We start from the raw sequence: 21,218 nt of genomic DNA on the forward strand, positions 1-21,218 counted from the left end.
GGCAAAAGGTTACAACTGGTAGTCAGCTGACTCCTGCAAGGGCCAATTAACCCAACCCTCAGCACAGATGGGAGATTTCCTTTCTAGGACTCTGCCTTAGCTCCTCACTCAGTTGCCTGCTCTGCACCCATGGCCCCCTCTCCTAACACTGGGGTGCAGGAGGCTTACCTGAGTGACAGTCCGGCATATTTTCAGCCCCTTGTCATGGGTCCCATCGTCACCATTACGCTCTGTCTCATCCTCAGAGATTCGGGAGTCGTCAGCATGAAGATCCACAACAGCCTCCTGCCCCGCCAGGGGTTTGATGTCGGGGATGAGGCTCTGGGACACAGATACCCCCCACCCCGTTACACTGGGCCCATGTCTACTCCCACCTCATGTACCTCATCCTCCCTTCCCCAGCCCCTCCCACCTCACCTTGAGTGATTCGGTGGTGATACTGATGGAAGGTTTCTTCTGTGTGGTGGCTGTGCTGGCTCCCCAACGCCGCTTCCGACCAGGCTGGCCCCCCTCTGTGTCACTGTTTCCAGCTGGCACCCCCTTGGTTGCTGCTGTCCCCAAGAAATAGGACCCCACAGTTAGATGATCTCAGGTCCTCTGCTGGTTCACACCACAATACCCATAGATAGCCTTCGAGACTAGAACTTTAGTAAAAGGTTAACCTAAGGAAATCACATTTGGGGACTGGGGAAATCATGCTTCAGAGTAAACAATAAAAGGCCTAGAGCCACTTCCTGATAGATGAAAACTACTGATCTCTGAAGGCAACATGGGGGAGGTAACTAGGCTGGTGAGCAGTTTAAACTCTCAGTGGCAGAAAATCTAAAGTACTGGGAGGACAGACTGAAGACAACATGGGAATGAGAAAAACAAGACTATGGGATATTAAAATCTAAGTAAAGCTGATTTTAGATCATGGTGTGACTAGTCACACTTTAGGTTAATTTTCACACTACAGACTGATATTTTAAGTCATAAAGATTTATTACATCTTTGTCAGCTTAGAGTTTCTCACTGGGAAAATGTTAAAAATGTTACTGTTTGAGGTGTGGGCACTCTCATTTTCTCAGATGCTCTCTTAGAATAAAGCACAAACTGGTGAGCATTTTATAGGAATCCCTCAAAAACCCACTCCTGGTTCTGAGGGTTCAGATATCTGAAAGAAAAGCAGGGAAGACTAGATAAGAAATGGTGAGACATCTCACAGTGCATCTCATTAGAGTTAAGAAAGAAATGTGACTGGGGAAAAATGACAAGATTGTCTATAAAGTTCTGAATTTCAAAATGGAACCCTACACATGCCAAAAAGATGTATATATGCTGGGTGGAAGTGGTGGGATGGCAGGGGGGGTGACTCATGAATGCCATTGAGAGAGAATGGGAATCTATTTCTCTATGAACTCTGATTTTTATGGTATTCTGGACTTTTATCAGGGATATGGGGCTAGACTTACAGACAACGGAGATCTTCCTCTTGAATGATTTGGGCAGCGAGCTCTGTATAGAGAAGAAAAGGGGGGAAAAAAAAGAGAAAGAGACACACCCCACAGAGAGGGGGGAAGGAGGTTAGATGGGGCAGTCTTAGCACAGGCTCCAAAGACACAGAGAGAAAGACACAGAGACAGACAGAGACCAAAACAGAAGCGGCAAACGGCAAAAACGAAGCAGAATCAATGCAAGTTAGAGAAAAAAATAAAACCAAACATCACAGCAGGGAAAAGTCATCTAGTCCATACCACACCTATGTATTAGCTTAACCAGAAATAAGCTGGAAGAGGAATTCAGCAGCGTCCAGCCTTTTAAAGGCCTTGCTCATGCCCTCTTCCAACAAGCTGTCCCCAGAACTGGGTCATCTACCCTGCTGAGGTCTTCCTTGCTAACTCGAGGAAAACACGAGGAAACAAGGAAAACCAACTTTGGGATGGCAACTTAAATAAGGTAACCCCCCTCCTTTTCTCAGTGTCCAGCCTGACATCCACTGACAGTGGCTTGGAGAGCAGACTGTTAAGACTGCCTAGACCCCCACCACACCGTGGAAAAGGACAGCACCAGACTCAGTGGAGATGAGCCTCCTGAGCCAAGCGCCAGCAGAAAGAATTTAAAAGTGTCTTTGGTAAAGACAGGTTTTTATGCAGGGCACACTGTCACCAGGGAGAGTTTCAGATTTCCAACCACTGTACGGAGCACTAGCAGAGCCTCACTGTTTTTTCTCCAAACAGGGCTTATGCCTTAGGGGCTCTGCCAAGGACCAGAAACTGCCAAATTTGCTTTTGAGCAAGTTTCTGCCCCAAACACTCAGTGGGAGGAAGACTGTGGACAGAGCAAAAAGAGGAAGAGAAAGCGAAAGGGGAATAGAGCATTTTCAGATTTAAGTGCTTATTTCTGGAAAAACTAAGACCTACCACCCTTCTAAAGGGTAGGGCAGGACCCTCTTGATGAAATCCCTTTTCCCCATCCAACCCCCAGCCCCGTTTGTGTCGTCTAACCAAGTCTCCTTGGTCTCCGTTAAGGGCCAGCCTGAACCCTAGCCGGGCCGCTCTTGATGGGTAAGTTAGTGAGAAAAAAAAAAGTCTTAATTAAAACAGGAAAAACATGAACCAAATAAATAAATAAATCCAATAAAGAAATCAGAAAAAAAAAAAGAAAGAAAAAAAATAAAAGATTAAAAAAGAGGAAGAAGAAAATAAAGAGGAAAATAAACTAGGAATATGACAAATGTTCCAGGTACCATCTCACACCTGGGATCTTCAGTTCAGCCAATCGCACCTCACTGTGTACTGTATCTAGTCAACCGCCGGTCCAATCAGAATGAGCCCTCCCTGCTAGGCGCTGTGCAATTGGTGGGGGGTTGGGTTGGCAAAAAAGGTGGGCGCACGGCGTGGTGGTCAGCACGGCACTGCCAGAGTCCTCCCAGGGGCGCAGGGGGGGCGGGAGGGAAACGTGTGGGGGGACGCTGCCCAGTTTCCATGATGTCAAGACAGTTCACTGGCGGTGGGCAGGCTCAGCGAGGGGTACAGGGGGAAAAGGGGCAGAGACATCAGTCCCAGCCCTGCAGGGGCATCATCTTGCAGTCCCTGATGAGATGGCCCGTGAGCAGCAGTAGTGGTCCTGGCCTTTTATCGTGGGAGGCAGGCAGGACCCTATGTCCACCAGTGGCAAGCTGCAGCAATACCACCACCCAATACTTGGAATCCAGGTGATGACTCCAGAGTCCCTTTCTCCTCTGCCTGTAACTGGGGAGGGGGTCCTCTCACCGAGTGGGATCATGGAACCTCTGTTGAAGGCAGCCTGGGGGCAGTAGATGGATAGCCCCAGGACCTGGCACACATTCAGCAGCAAGGTCAGAATACTGTTCTTCTGAGAGTGGTGTGTGGCATCTCCTCAGGGACTCCAGCTGAGACAGTGGTTCCAGTCAGGTGGATGGATGAGCCCCTGCCTCCAGGGATGGAGGAGAAGTTGGAGCAACCAACATGCTGCCCTTCACCATGGACAACAGGGACCAAAGGAAAGTCCATCTGATGAGCAAGTGGTGAGACATGGCTGGGCTGTCATCAGCATTAAATCCCTGGGCTCAGACCCTAGACTTCTCTGCAGGGTTCCTAGTCGTCACAGCTTAAGCCGAGAGCCCCACTCGGTATTTTACAGCATGGCACTGTGATCACAAACATTGATTCTTTAGGAGGTCTTGGTGACCTAGATGGGGATCCCAACAGTCTGTAGCAAACAAGGCAACCCACAGTCCTCAAAAGGGTAAGGGCATGTGGGCAGGCGCCCCAGCAGTGACACAAGCTCTTCTTGGGGTGTCCCAAAGAGGGAGATGATGCAAGTCCACCCCTTTCCAAATGCTTTTTGTTTTCTCAATACAAGTCTCTCCAGAACAGTGCTCTTCTCGGCCCCCTGATGTAAGCAAGGCAGGGAGGCAAAAGAGGGCCCATCACAGGATCCCATACACATGCCCCCCTCTGGCCAAGACACCTGGATAGCAGACTCGGCTCTGACTGGGCAGCTCAGTAGCAGCGGGTGGGTCCAGAGGAAGAGGCGGCATCAGCGATTGGCCAGTTGGGCAGGGTTATATTTTACGGGCGGATTACCGTACATGAGGTACTTGGACAAAGTTTTACGGGGAAGAAGGACCTTGTAATAAATAATATTCTGCACATCAAATCACTTTCACCGGCCCCCACCCCCCGCAACACACACCAAAGAAAGGCTACACACACAACGGTCCCTCCCACCCTCTTACCCTACTCCCAAACCCAGCTAATTCTCTAATTACTTTAAGAGCCAAGAAGACTTCGCTGGCTCTGATGGGGGGAACCCCCTGAATTGGGTGCAGGACACAAGATAATATATATGCCAGAAAAGTAGAGAGGTTACAGAAACGGGGAAGGGACCGTTGGGATCACCCCAGGGGCTAGCTTCTAAGCAGCTACATCTCTGCAATGAGACCACTGGGGGGCAGATGAGGGACAAAAATTCCTCAGCATGGTGGTCAGCTGAGAACCACCAAGGCCCACTAGATGGCGCTGAGCTCCAACAGGCTTTTAAAAAGGAGGGAAAGCTAGAGGGGTTACCACAGGGAAAAGCTAAAGAAGGTAGCAGGGAAAGCTGAGCCTGGGTCTTAGATAAAGGGCCATTAACTTGACTTTCCTGGCGGTTACAAAACTTTCAAGAGTCTGGACTGCATTACTTCCCAAACCAGGAAAGGGGAACGAATGAGCCCTGTCCCCATCACAAGGGGTCTCCCTTGCTAAACCAGCGAATTCTCCCATGGCCCTATACTGATCCAAGTCTTCACCTAGCCCCTTCTTTAAGCTATCCCACTGTGTAAGAGGGGTCACCAGAGTGGTCTACTCTTTCCCCTATGTCCACTCCTGCCCACCCACCCCAGCAGGTGGCTTGGATATTTACCTCTTTCTTCTCCTCATCCTCGGCACTGCCCTCTGGGCGGTCATCATTGCTGACTTGGTCTGCAATAGGCATGGGGGGCTCTGGAACCTCATTTTCAGGTCTGTTTTCACTTGTGTCCATGGTCACTTCCTCCTTCTCCTCACTGTCAGTATGGGGAGAGGTTGGGAGGGAAGGGCAGGAAAGAACCAAGGGGAAGAGAGAGCAAGATGTTAGGTTTTGGGTCAAGGAAACCCGCATGCCTCATCACCTGGGTGGGGTTGAGAGGGCTGCTTTTCAGATGAGACTAGAGACCTCCCCCCACAGGAAAAGCAGGAAACCATTTTCCTTGGGAAAAAAGCACAGATCACCACAACCACATCCATCCACTGCCCAGATGAGATAAAGCTGTGATGTGTGGGGTCCAGACTCCAATTATTCTTAGGTAATTCACCAGAGTGCCCTTATATGAAGAGAAAAACCCCTCTATGAAAACAGTCCCTCAGAAGTGATGTGATTTGCCCACAACCCCGTGGCTTCCCTATCCCTTGGGCACAGGCCCCCTTACTTAACCAAATTGCATGAAGGAAACCCGATTCCTTGAAAAGATGAGAAAGAACAGCCAGGGCTGTGGCAAATGATCCCAACCTTGTGTTTATTCAACTGCTTAATAAGTAAAAGCCTACTGACCCACAGGACCTGGAGACACCAGGAATGGAGAAATGATGGGGGTGGGGGCTGCAGGGAGAATAAGGCTGGTGAGGGTTCAAGCTTCAACAAGGACCCTCTCTAATCCAAAAGGAAAAACTCAAACTGCAGACAGAGTATGAAAGCTCAGAGAAGAACCAGGCCACTTTTACCTGCTCAGAGGTGTAGGAACTGTTCTTACATTCGGCTTTCGCCCAGTTTCTCCCACTCCCTTATTCCAACTTCCAAGAGATAAAGAGAGCAGGCCTCCCAGTCAGGACACACCCGCCCCCACACCATGCATCCTCTCCCCAAACACTGAACCCACTCCCCAACCCCTCCAAACCACACGTTAGCTCCCATGTCAGGCAATGAACCCCAGAGGCACTTCAGATAAACTATCTTCCCACCTTTTTTTCCCATCTCCATCCTTAACTTCTACCTCTAATCTCACCCCCTACCACCACCCAAACACTGCGGGGGCGGGTATCAAATCAAGATGATGAGAGGCCCAAGTCTCAGGAAGGGGAAACCAAGCCTCCCCAGGCTGATAAGCACCACCAGAAAATTCGGCATTCCCGACAGGCTGACTGACACTCAGAGGTCAGAACAGCCTCCCCAGAGCAGGCAGGGAGGGATGCACGGGAAGGGGGGAGGGGAAAATCGGAACTGTGCCCCCAGCTAACAGGCTCCCACAGAAACACGAGATTCAACTGCCTAAATCTAAAGAACAAGCTTATCCAGAAACTACCTATTTCCCACACAGAGAGGGCAAGTGGGGCCAATTAGAAATCGGGCAGGAAGGACAAAGGGGGGAAGCAGAATGACTGAAAACAAACCAAAACGAAAGACGGAATGAAAGCCATGGGGAAGAGAAGGGAGGTGAGGTAGGCTAGAGCGGTGGGGAAAAGGGATACATGGAAATGTGAAGCTCTCACCCTTCTTTGCTTTCTGATAACATGATTTTTTTTCTCCCCCTGGAAGTGCTGTTTATCCCTTTCTGGAATGGAAGAAATAACAAAAACCAAACAAAAAAATCCTAAAAAATTAAACAAAACAAAACACCTTCCTTGTCCCAAGATCCCACCACCTCCTCCCCAGCCACCCGATCCAGAGAGAGAAAATCGAGATGCAGCAACTGGGGATCCAAAAAATGGTAAATGGAAGGGGAGGTGGTGGTGGTGGTGGTGAGGGGGAGGCTAAAATAGATCTGGCTTTTAAGAGATAAGCGTTAAGTCCTCACGGCAAACCCCGAATTCGGCTGGATTGGTCTCCCTGGAGAAGGAGGAGGAAGAGGGCCAGGCTGCTGGTAGTGGCTGGCTCTATTGTATTGGCGGAGCGGCGGCGATCAGCCGGAGACATGCAGGGGAGCCATCTTGCCACTTACCCAGCAGCCCGTGTGTGCGGACGGGGGAGGGCCCTGCTGCAGCAGGGGAGGGGAAAGAAAAGAGGGAGGGCGCTGAGTGAGCAAGGTTCTTATCCTCTGGCAGGCCACAGGGAGCTCACTGCTGGCTCAATAGGCCTGGCCTTTTTCCTCCTTTTCTCAGGTTACAACAGCTACCGAGGCCTAACCCCACAGGGAGAGGGTGCTCTCTCCTGGTCTTCCCGGGGGTCGGGGAAGGGGGCTGGGTGGAGAGGACATACAGTTACAGCTGCTTGCCCGGAAGATTCCAGAGAGTAGAAGGAAAGGAAACAGCAGAGCTGGGAGTGAAAAATGATAAGGAGATAACAAAGCCAAAGTTGAAAAGAGACACAGACTGGAGGGTCATGAACAATTTCTTCCGTGCCCACCTCTCTCTATCCAACAAGCCAGGCACGGAACACTGAAACCAGATCAGCTGGTTCAAGGCGTGGAGGTGGGATGAGATCTGGCACTATCCAATCACTCTACAGTAACTGGCTGCTCACCGCAGGCAATGACCACGTGTTACTACTCCAACCAGTCCTTTCTCCGGGAAGATGGAAAGAGTGGATAAGCAGAGAGTTCCTTTTTGAATTACCAGTAGGGGGAAGGGATGTGTCTCTGAAGAGATAACAGACAACTTTGTTTCACAGAGTCTTTAATAAGGTCACCCTGCCCCAGGGTCCCCTGGAGCCAGAAAGAAAGAGGATAAACAGGGCAAGGGGACCTTGGGAAGCTAAAATACTGAGGACACTTCTTGGAGCAAGGGCTCCAAGGTGAGGGCTCTGAAGTAGATAAGAAACTGAAGTGAGAGAACCGTTATGGGGAGGTGGAGGGAGCAGATCTGCTGAGCAGAAAGTGGGAACTAAATGGAAATTATTAATCATAAGTATCTTCACCAGACTAAATGTAAAATGGGAAGCTGCCTCTAATCATTCAAAAAAGCATCCAGTAGGTGCACAAAATGCTCATTTGTTGACTGCAAAGGTGCTCCCTTTGCATCCTACAGGAAATAAAGATTTCACACTAATACAAGCTTCTGGGTATCTGACCAAAAGCTTAGTATTACCTCATTTGTAATATGAGAACTTTTTGCCAGGACTAAAATTTCCTCCCTGCTGCTTAAAATCTTAAACTTACACACCAACTGCAAGATAAAGCAGTCATATTTATACATTACACTCAAAGTTCCTTTTCACTTTTCCCTGTCTGCTCAGTAAGATTGAGAGCTCTGGAGTCAAACTGGCTAGGGATCAGTCTGGGCCCTGGCCTCACCCTATACATGTAGTGTGATACTGGGCGAGTTCCTGACTCTCTCAGTTTCTTAATCTGTAAAGTGGGGGTAATAACAGTACTTATTCACATGGAACAATATGATACTGGTTTGCTCTTAAGAGTCTGGCTTGGAAGACACCCCAAGAAAAGGTAAGGCTATGCATAAAACACATATATGTTTAATAAGCCATTATCTCATTTGACGGCACCTTTGGAGCTTTTTTTGACTGTCCTCAAAGAGTAAACTGCTCTTTCTCTGAGTGCTCAATGGTACTCAGTAATTGGCTTGACAGGTTCTCAGCAATGTCCCCATCATTGTATAATAATCACTGGTTTACTTGACCCTGCAGAGTTCTTCAAGGTCAGGGACTGCATCCCTTGACCCCCTAGCCCAGGGTCTAACACAAATGCTCAGTAAATATTTCCAAATTAGGTTGTCATTGCGGGTACCAAATGGACACTTTAATAAATGTTCACTGAACCAGAAGTTTTCTACTTAAAAAATATTTTTGGATAGAATTCCCATAGAGACTGTTACCCTACAGAGAGCTGTTACTGTCAAACATCCTCAAATGTTGCCTCTACATCATTTGTTCTAAAATACTTTCAGCTGCCAATGTGCTGCTCTGAAAGTGGCTTCCTTGGAGGAAGAATTTTTTTTTTTTAAGAATTTTCTTTTAATGGAAATTCTCACTTTTTTCAAGAGTAAGAATTTTACCACGTTATCGCCGTCCTTTTTAAGACATGAGCTTATTCTATTTCCCCATGATCAAATCTGTGGGATCCAAGAATTCGCAAGATACTATTTTCATAAGAAAAAGAGGAAACCTGGAAATTGTCCCCAAAGGGGACTCAATCTGCTTGCAGAACCAAAGCCTTGTTAGCTAAGTCTCAGAGCCCCACACAGAATTTCTTTGTAGTCCCTTTTAGACAAAAGGCATCTCTCTTCCTACTATTTAAGTTCTTGCACAAATGTTTCCTGTATCTCTGAAACATAGGTGAAATTACATGGGGATTGGGGGTGGGTGACATCTACCCATAATTAAACAGCACACAAAGCATCTGTAGCCCAGAAGAAAAGGATAGAACTACTTGGAGATTAATAACATCACATTATAGTTCATGCCTGAATATTAATGAGATTCAGAAAAACTAATTCAAAAGGACATTTCTATAGACATTTAGTTACTACAGAAAATTAACAAGCAGCTGAGGACCTGATGAAATTTAATAAGAAATGGTGGGATCTGACTAACCTTAGGCGGTGAGATTTAAATACAGAACACCCTCAGGAGCATACTGATTCCAAGATAACCAAGGACAGTATGGTTTTACATGGTATGTTCTCAGATACCAAGATTTCAGTGAGCAAACCCTACTGATAACAATAAATTCTACCGTTTAAAACAAGCATCATTTGGCATACTGGCATTGTAGGTCCCCTAGGGAGTATCAATTACACTGTCACATTGGCTTAAAGGACCGTATCTTTCCTCCTACTCAGGCAAAAGAACAAATAAGCATAGTGCCAAGAGCCCAATGTTGCTATTGCCTGCAAGGTTTGTATACACAGGAAAGTTGTATTTAGAAAAATCTGGGTTTGAATTAACTACTGCTGGATGATACAGTTGCCCAAAGTTTTCTCTTTTTTTCCTTTAAAAGAGAGAATTACTTTCTGCTGTATGAGGAAATTTTTGTTGTATCTATAGCAGGCAGAGGATTGGATTCTGGAATAGGGCTCAACTGAAATAGGACTGAGGGCTCACAATTCCTGCCCCAAGAAATGAAAAAGATACCTTACCTCATAAATCTAGAATTCTTCAGGGCACAATCAGAATCAGAATGGATTTAACCAAGCACAGCAAAAAAAAAAAGTTAGGCAATCTCTTCCAAGTGGTAACAGTTCTTGAGATTTAGTTTTTTTAAAAAACACTTTACTGAATCAATAGGCCCTAGCTTTGTTTTTAACAAGAAATGTGACTTCTTGTTGAGAAAGAGAGGAAAACAAAGGTTAAGCCACAAACGGTCTTTTCCATTTAGCACTCACTGTTGATCCCACTTTTAAAACTGGCCAGGGCTCCAGAGGCCACCGGGCTGAACACTAGCACTCTAGAGGTGTCAGAGACCAGGAGGGCTGTGAATCAGCTGTAGCAGGGCCTCCAGAAAGAGGCAAACTTCTCAAAAGATTCATTTACCAAATCCAATGCCAGAACAGCCTATGGGTTTAGGCTTTGGGGCATGTCGTTTTGTTAGGCTGTTGAATAGACCATCTGGTAGGCAGGCAGGAGGAAAGCAGGTAGGAGGGAGGTGTGGGAGCTACTCCCGAGCTCAGACTGCATTTCTAATCTATAGGCTGCTCCACTGAAGCTTGCCTAGGCAACAATGGGCAATCTCAGTATTTGCCCAAGGTGCCATCTGCCTATCACCTTGCCAGAATCAATGTGACTAGATGACCTCAGTCATAAAATGAAGATCAAAACCACCTTTACCTGAGGAGAAAAACTGTGTATGACTCCAAGGTTTGTTTGCCCTGGACTTGCATGTGAAAATCCAGAGAAGAAGTGCCTTCAAAACAGCATAAAGTGCTGCTCTGTTGCCAGGATCTGAGACCCACAGAATTTTAGGGCAAGCAAGCAACTTTTCAGAAAACTACTTGCTTTTCAAGATACACAGGAGGCGGTTCCTCAGGCCCAATTAGTAGCAGGTTGTCAACACCTACTTTGAAACTGTCATTACAGAGAAGATAAGCTGTACTCTCATGGGATGGGGGAGGGAAGGGGCAGGTATCATCTCTGACTGATGGATAGGGAAGGGAAGGTGTCACCCCATTTCCTCATCGATGGTGTAGCTGGGGAATCCTGAACACCTTCCAGAATCCGCTGGGTTTTCACTTTAAGGTCCTAGAAGAAAAACCCTTTCCCAAGGGATAATGTACCCATCCCAAAAGGGAAAAACAAAAACTTTTCAAAGTGCACTTTTAGCTTTCAAACCAAAAAAGTAATGGCCACAAGATGGCAGCAGAGGCAAGAATATTACAATTGACAGTGGCAAGGCAAAAGCTAAGAGTCCAAAACTATTTAAAACCTTAAGAAAACGAGATAATAAATCATGTCACTGCCCACCACCCTCCAAAATCAGAGGCAAATATAGCTCTAAGAAGAATGCAAATTATTAGATATGCACATAAAGGGAAAAATCATATCAGAAATATTAGTGTTAAAATGTCATTAAAACAATCATGGAACAAAGTTAGGCAAACTGTCTACACAGGACACTGACCAAAGCAGTGTAAGATTCTAGCTAAGAATAATGAATGATATACCTGTTCGACTGTAAATTTAATTTGATATGAGTATTTTTCTAGGACTACATATAAGGAATAAAAAATTCACATTAATTACATGAGTGGTAAAATCAATCCAAGGATCTTAGAAGCCCAGAAGTAAACTTCTGACTTGATATGCACTTCCTATTTTGCTGTATGGTATGCTCTGAGAGGTAACTAGGCTAGACTGTGCTTAGTAAAATGACACTTAATAACCAGAGAAATACAGAAACTAAAAAACAGGACTCGCCTGTACTTTTCTTTATAGACTCTCAATATCCTTTATTAAACTGTGTTCTCAGGCTCAGATGTAGTTGATAAATTTGTCAAAAGATTGAGTTAAAATGTCTAAGTCATTTCCCTTACATTGTCTTGAATTTGCAAACAGAAGCCTCTGCTGCCTCCTCCACAAAGGAACTATTTTGGTCAGATTATAGATTTGGGTTTCTTTATGCTCTCACCACCACTTTCCAGACTACCTTCAGAGTTCCAGTGGCAGCTCTCAACATACTAACTGAACCCTAGACTTAGTCCAGGTAAAGTTCTCCCTCCATGTTTTAAAAGGAAACTAGAAGTTAGCCAAAGAACTCTAGGGAGCAAAGAACTATCCCACAAACCAGGAGTGTTACGCCCCAGGTGAGAGATATCACTTACACAGTGCGATGAATCCTTTCTGATTCTGGTAGGTGAGAGGTCTGAGTCTCCAAGGTTTGGGGCTGTGTGGCAGCTGGTGGCTCTGCCTCTTCAGCTTCACACTTCTTTGGGCTCCCCTGTCAGGACAAACACAGCAAAACAAACATAGCAACGTACTTAAATCTGCTTGGTTCCTCTTCTTTAACATGGAGCTGGTAAAAGGCAGGGCACAACATATATAGCACCAGCTCTGCACACAGCCCTACTGATTTTCGTTATTTTAGGAAGTGGAATGGAACGTTAATTAAAGAATTTCCATGCCAGCAATCACTTTATTAGAATTCTTCTTTGAGAAAACTGAGAAAAGGCTTCCTTTGGGCAGAAAAAAGATGTTCTGAGAAGAACTGACCCTGAGAGCCCTGAAGATGAGAACCCTGCTGTTCAGATGCATGGAGAACTTTCATGAACCAAGGATCTGGAAATGAAAGTAGATTCTAACAGGTAGCCCCAACCTTCTACATTTCTACTGACCCTTGTCCAGACAGCATTTTCAGTTTTATATCTAAGACAAAAGGGAAAACCATGCCTAATCCTCCATCTCCCTCTAGGGAGGGGGCATAATACCCTACCCGCTCAGGCTGTAACCTCTGGGTCACGTGCTTTTCGGCTGGCTCAGGTTGGCTCATATGCCTCACTTGGATAGAGGATGAGGTGGAAGTCCACTCCTTTGGCTCAAGGACCTGCAGTTGTGGCACTGGTGGAGTTGCAACCTCCTGACCAGAAGAGGGATCTTTGGTTTCAGTGTAGCTGGTGCTGCTGTCCCTGGAGACTCCAGGGCTCAGAGACTAAAGAAATGAAACACATTAGGCAAATTATTTTATGTGGTATCTATTCAGTAGATATTGAATTCTTCAACTTCTACTGACTCAATTTAATACTTTGGATCTTTTTACCTTTATGTTTATTCCTGTTTGACTTAGTGATCACCCTTTCTTCCTAGATTATTCAACAAATTGTTTAAGTCCCAACTAGGTGCCAGATACTGGGATACACATGTAAAAAGGCATGTCCCTACCTTCAAGAAGTTTATCATCAAGTGGAGGAAATGGGTAAATGGATTCAACTTTCTCTGCAATCAAAAGGACTCAAACTGAAAAAGGACCATACCTAGGGAATCAATGAATTGAAAATGAAACTCCAAAATGAGAGGGAAGTAATACTGAACTGAGGAAGGAAGGAAGGAAGTTTTTTCCTATTCCCACTGGAAATCATGCTAGGTTCTCTAGGGGTTGAAAATCACTGCAGTAGAGACAGAACATCAATGCACCCAGGATTCTCCCACACTTACTTTTCTGCTGTTGCTGGATGCTGAACGTGAACGAGAACAGGAACGTGACCTGGACTCAGATGTTGATCTGGAGCCCATCTTGGATCTACCACGAGGGTTGGCGTGAGTATGTGCCCGAGATACATCTCTCTGCTTGGACCTTGGAGGTGAGTGAGACTGAGAGCCTGAGCTGTCAGGAGAGCGAGACCTTGATCTAGAACTGGAGGATGAAGATGAGGAGGACCGGCTAGAGGATGAGTCAGCTGACCGTTTCAATCTGTGGCTTGGGAGAAGGGTATGAGAAGCCCTTCTGCCTTCCTTCTGTTCCAAAGATTCTTCAACAATCCCTCTGGCCAGTGCTAATTCCTCGACTTTTAGAGGGAGTGGTTGAGCAGGTTTTTCTGATTTAGTTTCAAGACCCCTCTGGGTTGAGGATTCAGCTAGTGTGCTTTTCTGAACTAGAGGCAGGACACACTCCTCTGGCACTTTCTCTACTGGAGATTCTGCTTTGATGTCTGCAGGACTTGACAAAGGAGACAGGCCTCCCACCAACTGCACAGTATGCTGAGATAGTAACAGCTCCCTGGCCTCAGCATCTGTATTAGGAGGAGATAACTGAATGAGGACAGGAGGGGCTGGGCCTTCCATGGGTTCTATTTCTTCTTCACTCTGGAGTTGTGTATTAGGTGGTGGAGAAGATGCTTCCTTGGTAAGTAAAGGTGGGGGAGTCTCCTCCTCACTGGCAGTTTGCTCTGGTTGTAGCGCAAGAGGGGTCTTCTCCAGATCTTCAGTCAGTCTAGGAGGGGAAGGTGACTTCGATTTTTCCTCCAAGCCTTTTAAAGATTTTATTTCTCTGTCTTCTTCCTCAAGGGGAGAAACTGTTTTCATCTCTTTCTCCTGCTGTCTGGCCAGATGACTTCTTCTAGCCTCTTCCTGGGACCTTGTAACCCTCCCTCCTCTCTCTAACCCCTCTGGTTCCTGGGATCTTATAGTTTGGGATCTCTCATCCACCACCTCCTCTGCTTTTACTCTGGGTATCTCTTCCCCTCCTTCTTCCTTAAATTGTTTCAGGACTGGTGCATCCCTAGATTTTTGTCCCTCGCCATCATCTTCCTCCTCTTCCTCCTCTTCTTCCTCTTCCTCCTCTTCCTCTTCTTCTTCCTCTGTTTTCAAATTTCGATCTGCTCTGACCCTCAGAATTCTGGAAGGTGTTTCTTGATCCTCTTCCTCCTCAGCAGCCTGGCTGCCCTCAGAGAGTTTAGCTGCCCTTGCCTGAAAGAAAAGATATTCAATGGTTCCAAGTATACTTGCTCACTATCAACAGAGCAGGAAAAGCATCTCACAAGACACACCACTAGGAGGAGAAACTCAATGATAGACACTTTCAGCAACACAAAAACAAATGCAACAGTAGACATGCATGACTAACATGGGCTCTTGTAGGAATCAAAATAGAGTTACCAAAAGGAATACAATAATGAAACTGCTAGTAGTTCATTTGTTAGCTTTGAGCTTTAAAAATAAATATAAACTGAAAAAAAAAATAAATATATAAGCTGAACATCTATAAACTATGTGTGATGGGAGGGAGAGAACTGACCTATTACCACTCACTGTGATCATTTTGATACTTTAATTTTTTTCCATTCTTTTCCACAGCTGTAATTACACTACACATACTTTTGTACTGTGCTCACTTAACATCGTATCATATAGCTTTAAGGTTTTAATTGAATAATTAATTGTATATTTTCTAACAATGTACTGCTTTAGGAACAACGACCACCTGCTAACTTTCACAATTAAGTTTTATTTTTTATATATTCATTTAGAGATCTGAAGGCCAAAGCAGCTATAAATTAAAAAACAAAAAAAGAAAAAGATGATTAAGGGGAGAAAGAAGATGATTATATAGAAATCTAGAGAGACACCAACTCTGAAACTGAGGAAAAAGAAAAGGAGGACGAGATAGCCAAATCATTACCCAAAGAGGTGAAGGATGTTTCTGGAGGTATCTGAATTACCTGTCTGACCCTGGATGATCGTCTTTCTCCTTTCCTTGGTTTCTCATCATCAGATTCACCTTTCTCTTCAGAAACAGAGGAACTTTTTCCTATCAAATGCAAGAAAACCAAGTCAGACTCATAACATGAACACTCATTCAAGGCTGCTTTCTAAAATTAAATCAATCACAGCACATGAGCTGGTCGATATATATCTGTATTTATTTGACTTCTATATGGAATAAAAATTATATAAAGCCCTAAGAAACAGGGTTATGTTGGTAAGTTACGCTGCACACATCTGGAATATTATTAGTATCTCAGAGTCAATCCACATATTATAAATATCTCAAGTAAATGTAAAATAACTACCAGAGGCTTCAAATTGTCTAGTACAAAGTGTACTTATTTCTGTAAAATGTTTTGTCACTGAATCAAAGCTCAAGACTTCACTATGTTTGGTGTCCAGTTTTTTGGACTGCCTATTGCCACTACTAGTTTTGACCAAAACATCATGATTAATATACTAGTTTGTAAAACAAAAATCTCATGAAATAAGTACTTAAGAGAAATGACTTTCAGGCCCTAAGGTCCCAAAAAATTACTTCAAGCCAACTGGACAGGGCTTCAAAAATGGGCCCTCCTAATTATATTTTAGATACGGAGCTCTAGGTGAGATTATTTTTAAGGAAAAATAAGTTCTACTACTAAAAAAAAGCTTGCAAACCACCAATCTAGGTCATTCCAAATAACTTTAGGTAAAACTGTAAAAACTTCTACTTATGTTACATGAAGAAAGGTAACTGTGGGTAAATCACTTAAATAATTTGGGTCTCAATGTCTTGACTGAGAAAAAGGGATGGACTGGAGGATTTCTAAGTTTCCTACTAGTATTAAATATTACATGGAATAGCAATGCAAATATTGATCAGAACCAGTTTAGAAAACAGCCTAAAAATAATAATATTCCAGATACACACAATATGGTACAAAAGGTTTAAATGATGCACAAAATCTTGTTCTATATTAACAGTAGACTGCAAGTAAAGCAGATGGTGTGAACTCTAACCCAAGGTCTCGTCTCTTATTTCTATATTCTAGCAAACTAAAATGAACTAGTCTTTGCTTCTATAATTAAAAGAAGAAACTTACAGAAACAACTATAAGACTGCACTTATTTTTCCGGGTGGATAGACAGTGGCATTAGGATTAAAAAAAAAAAGACTGCACATATTTTATAAAACATTACTCCATGATCACTTGATTAACAGGATCTCTGAATATGTACCATTTCATATTTGGGTTAGAGAATAAAAACTTCATTATAGGTGTGTGTACAGGAACTATGGTTAGGATATACAATGCTAGCTCAGACTCTTTAGCAAAGACTTAAAGAATAATCTGTAAAACATTAATAAATAATGTGGTGGCTATAATAATAATTTCATAATTAAATGACCAAGAATAGGTTAATTACAAAATGAGTAAAACCAAAAGAAAACATTTGCCATGAATTTTAGGCAAAGCTCCTTTGCATATATATAAGGGAAAGAAGCTGATTTATAGTAGTTTAACAAAAAAGGGGGAAAAAAAAGTAGAGGGTGGGAGGGAAGGATAACAGGCAGAGTACAGAGGATTTTTAGGGCAGTGAAAATACACTGGTATGATACTCTAATGATGAAGATGTCATTATACATTTGTCCAAACCCAAAAAATGTATATCAAGAGAGAATCCTAAGGTAAACTATGGACTTTTGGTGATTACGTATGTCAGTATAGGTTCGTGTTGTTAAGAAATTTACCACTCTGGTGGGGGATGTTGATAATTAGGGAGGGTATGCATATTTGGGGGCAGAGGACATCTGAGAAATCTCTGTACCTTTCTCTCAATTGTGCTGTGAACCTAAAACTGCTCTAAAAAAAAAGTCTTAAAAAAAATCACTATCCAGATGCTTAATAATTTTAAAAAAAGAAAAGAAAAAATTGACCAGGTTGGAGGGAAGGTAAAGACTGAATATTGCAGATACCGTAAACTTATATATAGACAAAGAAAAGACTGGAAAATTATACACCAAAATATCAATTGTGGTTATTTTTGTTTGTGGAGACTTCTGATTTAAAAATTTGTTTAAAAAATTTTTTTCTAGTTTTTCCAAAATTTTTCTAATGAATACATACTACTTTTTGTAGTAAGATAAACAGCTAACATTTATAGGTCTAACCATCCCAAGTATTTGTTTTTATCATTGCAAGTTCTATATAAGAAACACTCTATTTGTTTTTTCAACTTAAAAGCAAGTGTTATAAGCACATATATACCAAAGATGCTTTGAGATGAATAACAGGCCTTCAGTAAGCACATACATGCTCTGAACAAACGTGACTTCAAGAAAAAAATAAAATAAAAGGCATGTACAAAGTTAGCCAGAGATAAATATGCTAAACAAGTCAAATTAAGAGTTTTAGGGTTGTTATTTTAAAATTAGGTATGTACAAGCAAATACCCCTTTTCTCCATCTATTGTAAATTGTATGCTATTATATTGGCTAATGTTATTTTGATACTGTAAAACTGCAGTGGTAGGATTCTAGATGACTACTCCTCTAGTAGCACTTGCCTAGTAAGTCATTAAAGAGATGTGAGAAAACTGGGCAGGGCTGTTCAGAAAGTTTTGGTCATCACTGTTTTGCAAAAAAGGTGACGACTAGAGGGAATCCTCAAATATGAAACAAGAATCTAGTAAGCAATACAAAACATAAGAAAGAGACGAGAAATTCTTTTTAGCTCCTTGTAAAGAGCTGATGTGACGCAGACAAAGTTCTGGGGAAGATGCCATCTTCTATTATGTGCACATGGCCACACGAGTCTCTTCAGCCAGATGTTAATAATAAGTGCAGAAACTGAGCACCTTTAGCAAAGGGTAGAACCAATATTGGTAACAGATTAAGAAATAAATTTCAGGAATTAAAAAGCAAGTCAGGGTGAATGTAAGGTTTTCAAGATTCCAAAGCCAGAAGCCTTCAGGAGAAAGGCAAAGATGGCTGCTCAGCAGTGTAGAATGTATTAAAGTGACAAATGTTTAAGGGCCATATAGGAAAGTAGTTTCTTTATCCTGGAAAATGAATCCCTAGGCAAGATTTGCAGGACCCAAGTAAGGTGGCTATAGAGATCACAGCAAAGCCTGTGGCCAAAGGGTATTCTTGACTATAAGAAGAAGCAGAAATTAAAAGAATGGAGACCTGGTAATGATGTCAAACCTAATCTGACTGATGCTAGCTATATAAGTAACTTACCTAGCATTTCTTTGAAATCTCAGCATCTAGATTTGTACAATACTCAGGAAAGAGGGCTATATGCTCTTTGTAAGCCAAAGGCTGGCTAAGATCACCTGAAGCTATACCTTTGTTAATCTGTATTCTGACTATCTATTTTTTAATGTTTTTGTATTTCCCCCCTAATTTTCCTAGAGTGAGCTCTTTTCAAAAAAATTAACTAAAGGTAGTAAGGACTTTTGTACACCTAGTTAAGATCTAGAAGGGAATCCAAACAACTTTTGACAATGGAGGGTGAATACTGACTCCCAACACCTTAAAAAAATCTGAGGAAAGTGGTATAGTGATAAGAAGTTAAGAAGGAGACCCAGTAAGAATTTTATAAAACAACCCTTCCATCCTATTTGAGATTTTGTCTACAGCACATTAATGGGAGGTTTCTAGAATATATGCCAAGGATCCTGATTAAATATAATACTGGAAAACTATTCTTTCACTTAGTCATTCATAAGTTGAGTTGATCAACAGAACTACCAGGGGACTTTTAAAAAAAATGTAAGGTTTCAGTACTCACATTCCTTGAGATTCTTGGGGTAGATTCCAGGAATCCATATTCTTAAACAAACACAACAAACAAACAAAAGAAACCTCAGGTGCCACTACTGATTACCAAAATGTTACTAGGAACCTTACTTTAATCAAAATCTTACTAAAAAAAAAGGAAGCCAAAACATCCAGAGCTAATAAATAAGCTGGAATCCTAATATTTTGCTGGCCTATGGCAGACTGACAGTGTACACCTAAAACTCCAAACTACCACTTCACTAGGACCCTGACCAAATTCTGTGCCACAACTATAATGAGATTCATATTCTGAGATCAGAGGGAGGAAAGTTTATGGATAGAGTGCACTGAAGAGAACATAAAGTAACTATTAGCTGTACTCCACAATTTACTACATTCATTTATTGACTTTTCACCTCTTTCCTTTTACCTGTTTTTCCTCCCTCCATCTACTACAACCAAAGGCAGAGTCCTGCTGATGACACAAAGCTCTGAAGAGAGAGATCACCTTCACACTACATCTTTACTTGCTTTTGAAACGTTTTATCTATTTCAGGATCCATACCTCATTTTCGTTTCAAATTATGTTTAGAACACAGAGAGGCTCTCTCTTTTTAAAGAGAGTTCCTTATAAAATCATGTTTCTATAAAGAATCTTCAATGGTTCCCCCATTACCTTTAAAATTGAACATCACATTCATTCTTGTCTGTCTTAAAACATAGCATCTTCTATTATTAGTTTTGTGTGTGATTATCTTCTCCCTAATAGGTTTTACAATGTGCTAACTCTCCGTATACTCTAACATGGAGATACATATACAGCAGAATTCAATACATAATTTTTTGGCTTATTTTTACTAAAGAAGAAACAATGACAACTAATTTATAAAAGAGTTTTCCCCTTCCTCCTGGCTTTACAATCAGTGATGAAAAGAGTGCTAAGAGCAAAATGGATCAATCGATGGTCTGCTACTTTTATATCTGAAGAGAAAAGAGGTCTCTAAAAAAACTTATTTTTCTCCCATCATTAAATATCTCATAAAAATCTATTTTCAGGAAGGACTTCTATATTAATCAGAAGAGCTAGCAACTTCCATGTATTCTAGAAGTATTAAATAGGAATGATCACCTTCCCCATCACAACTAACATTAATAATGATTCAAAATACTTGTTAATTTACACACTGGTTTACTTTCTCAACCTATTATCCATATGTATTATGCACATGTTCTCCCAAAGGTACACTGTCTTAGGCTGCATTTATAGATTTTTGCTTGAGATACTATGCAAAAGTGGGTGCTTAATATTTTTTATAATATGAAAAAATTAATCTTCCCTGAACCAATCCTATACACTGGGTTTAAGCTCCCTATATGCTTACATAAAACCTTGCACTGACTCTCACATCACGTAACTCTAGTTAATGACATAATAATTTGTTTAATGTCCATCTCCTCACTAGACTGTATGTTTCATTATGGCAGAGACTTGTCTTTTTCTCTACTATATTCCTGGTGCCTAGCATGTGCTAGCATACAACAGGCATTCAGTAAAAACTTGTTGAATAAATTAATAAACTGAAGCAGATGCCCATTTGGGGGGATAACTGAATGTGTAACACATAATACATACAATTGGTGAAGAGATGAAAAAGAGTTGTGAACTGTTGCTAAATTCAGAGGCAGAGGAGGTTAAGGAGGTATACAGGTGAGAAGAAAAATCACACTGCCTTATAAAATACTCTGAGAGGTTAACACAATATAGGGGTGAGAGCAGACTTCAAAAAGGACATAATTTCCATGAAAACAGATGTCAAATAACAATGTCACAGAATCTTCTTGG

General features: G+C 42.6%; 1 protein-coding gene across 4 annotated transcripts in view; it reads right to left on the reverse strand.

The window, feature by feature from the left end:
* ACIN1 (apoptotic chromatin condensation inducer 1) overlaps nt 1-21,218 on the reverse strand; it is a 30,089-nt gene that overhangs the window by 4,176 nt on the left and 4,695 nt on the right. For 2 of the 4 annotated variants that reach the window (XM_032481703.1, XM_032481704.1), the window contains 8 exons: nt 15,561-15,649; nt 13,558-14,808; nt 12,839-13,054; nt 12,231-12,346; nt 4,912-5,053; nt 1,455-1,497; nt 418-551; nt 169-321 (listed from right to left, as the gene is read on the reverse strand). In XM_032481703.1, the coding sequence (XP_032337594.1) occupies nt 169-321; nt 418-551; nt 1,455-1,497; nt 4,912-5,053; nt 12,231-12,346; nt 12,839-13,054; nt 13,558-14,808; nt 15,561-15,649 (2,144 nt within the window). Of the gene's footprint in view, nt 1-168; nt 322-417; nt 552-1,454; nt 1,498-4,911; nt 5,054-6,512; nt 6,798-6,817; nt 7,987-12,230; nt 12,347-12,838; nt 13,055-13,557; nt 14,809-15,560; nt 15,650-21,218 lie in introns of those variants that run through there. The other 2 variants (XM_032481705.1, XM_032481706.1) reach the window with 2 other exon arrangements.

The sequence above is a fragment of the Camelus ferus genome, chromosome 6 (assembly GCF_009834535.1).
Source record: "Camelus ferus isolate YT-003-E chromosome 6, BCGSAC_Cfer_1.0, whole genome shotgun sequence".
Classification (NCBI taxonomy): Eukaryota; Metazoa; Chordata; class Mammalia; order Artiodactyla; family Camelidae; genus Camelus; species Camelus ferus.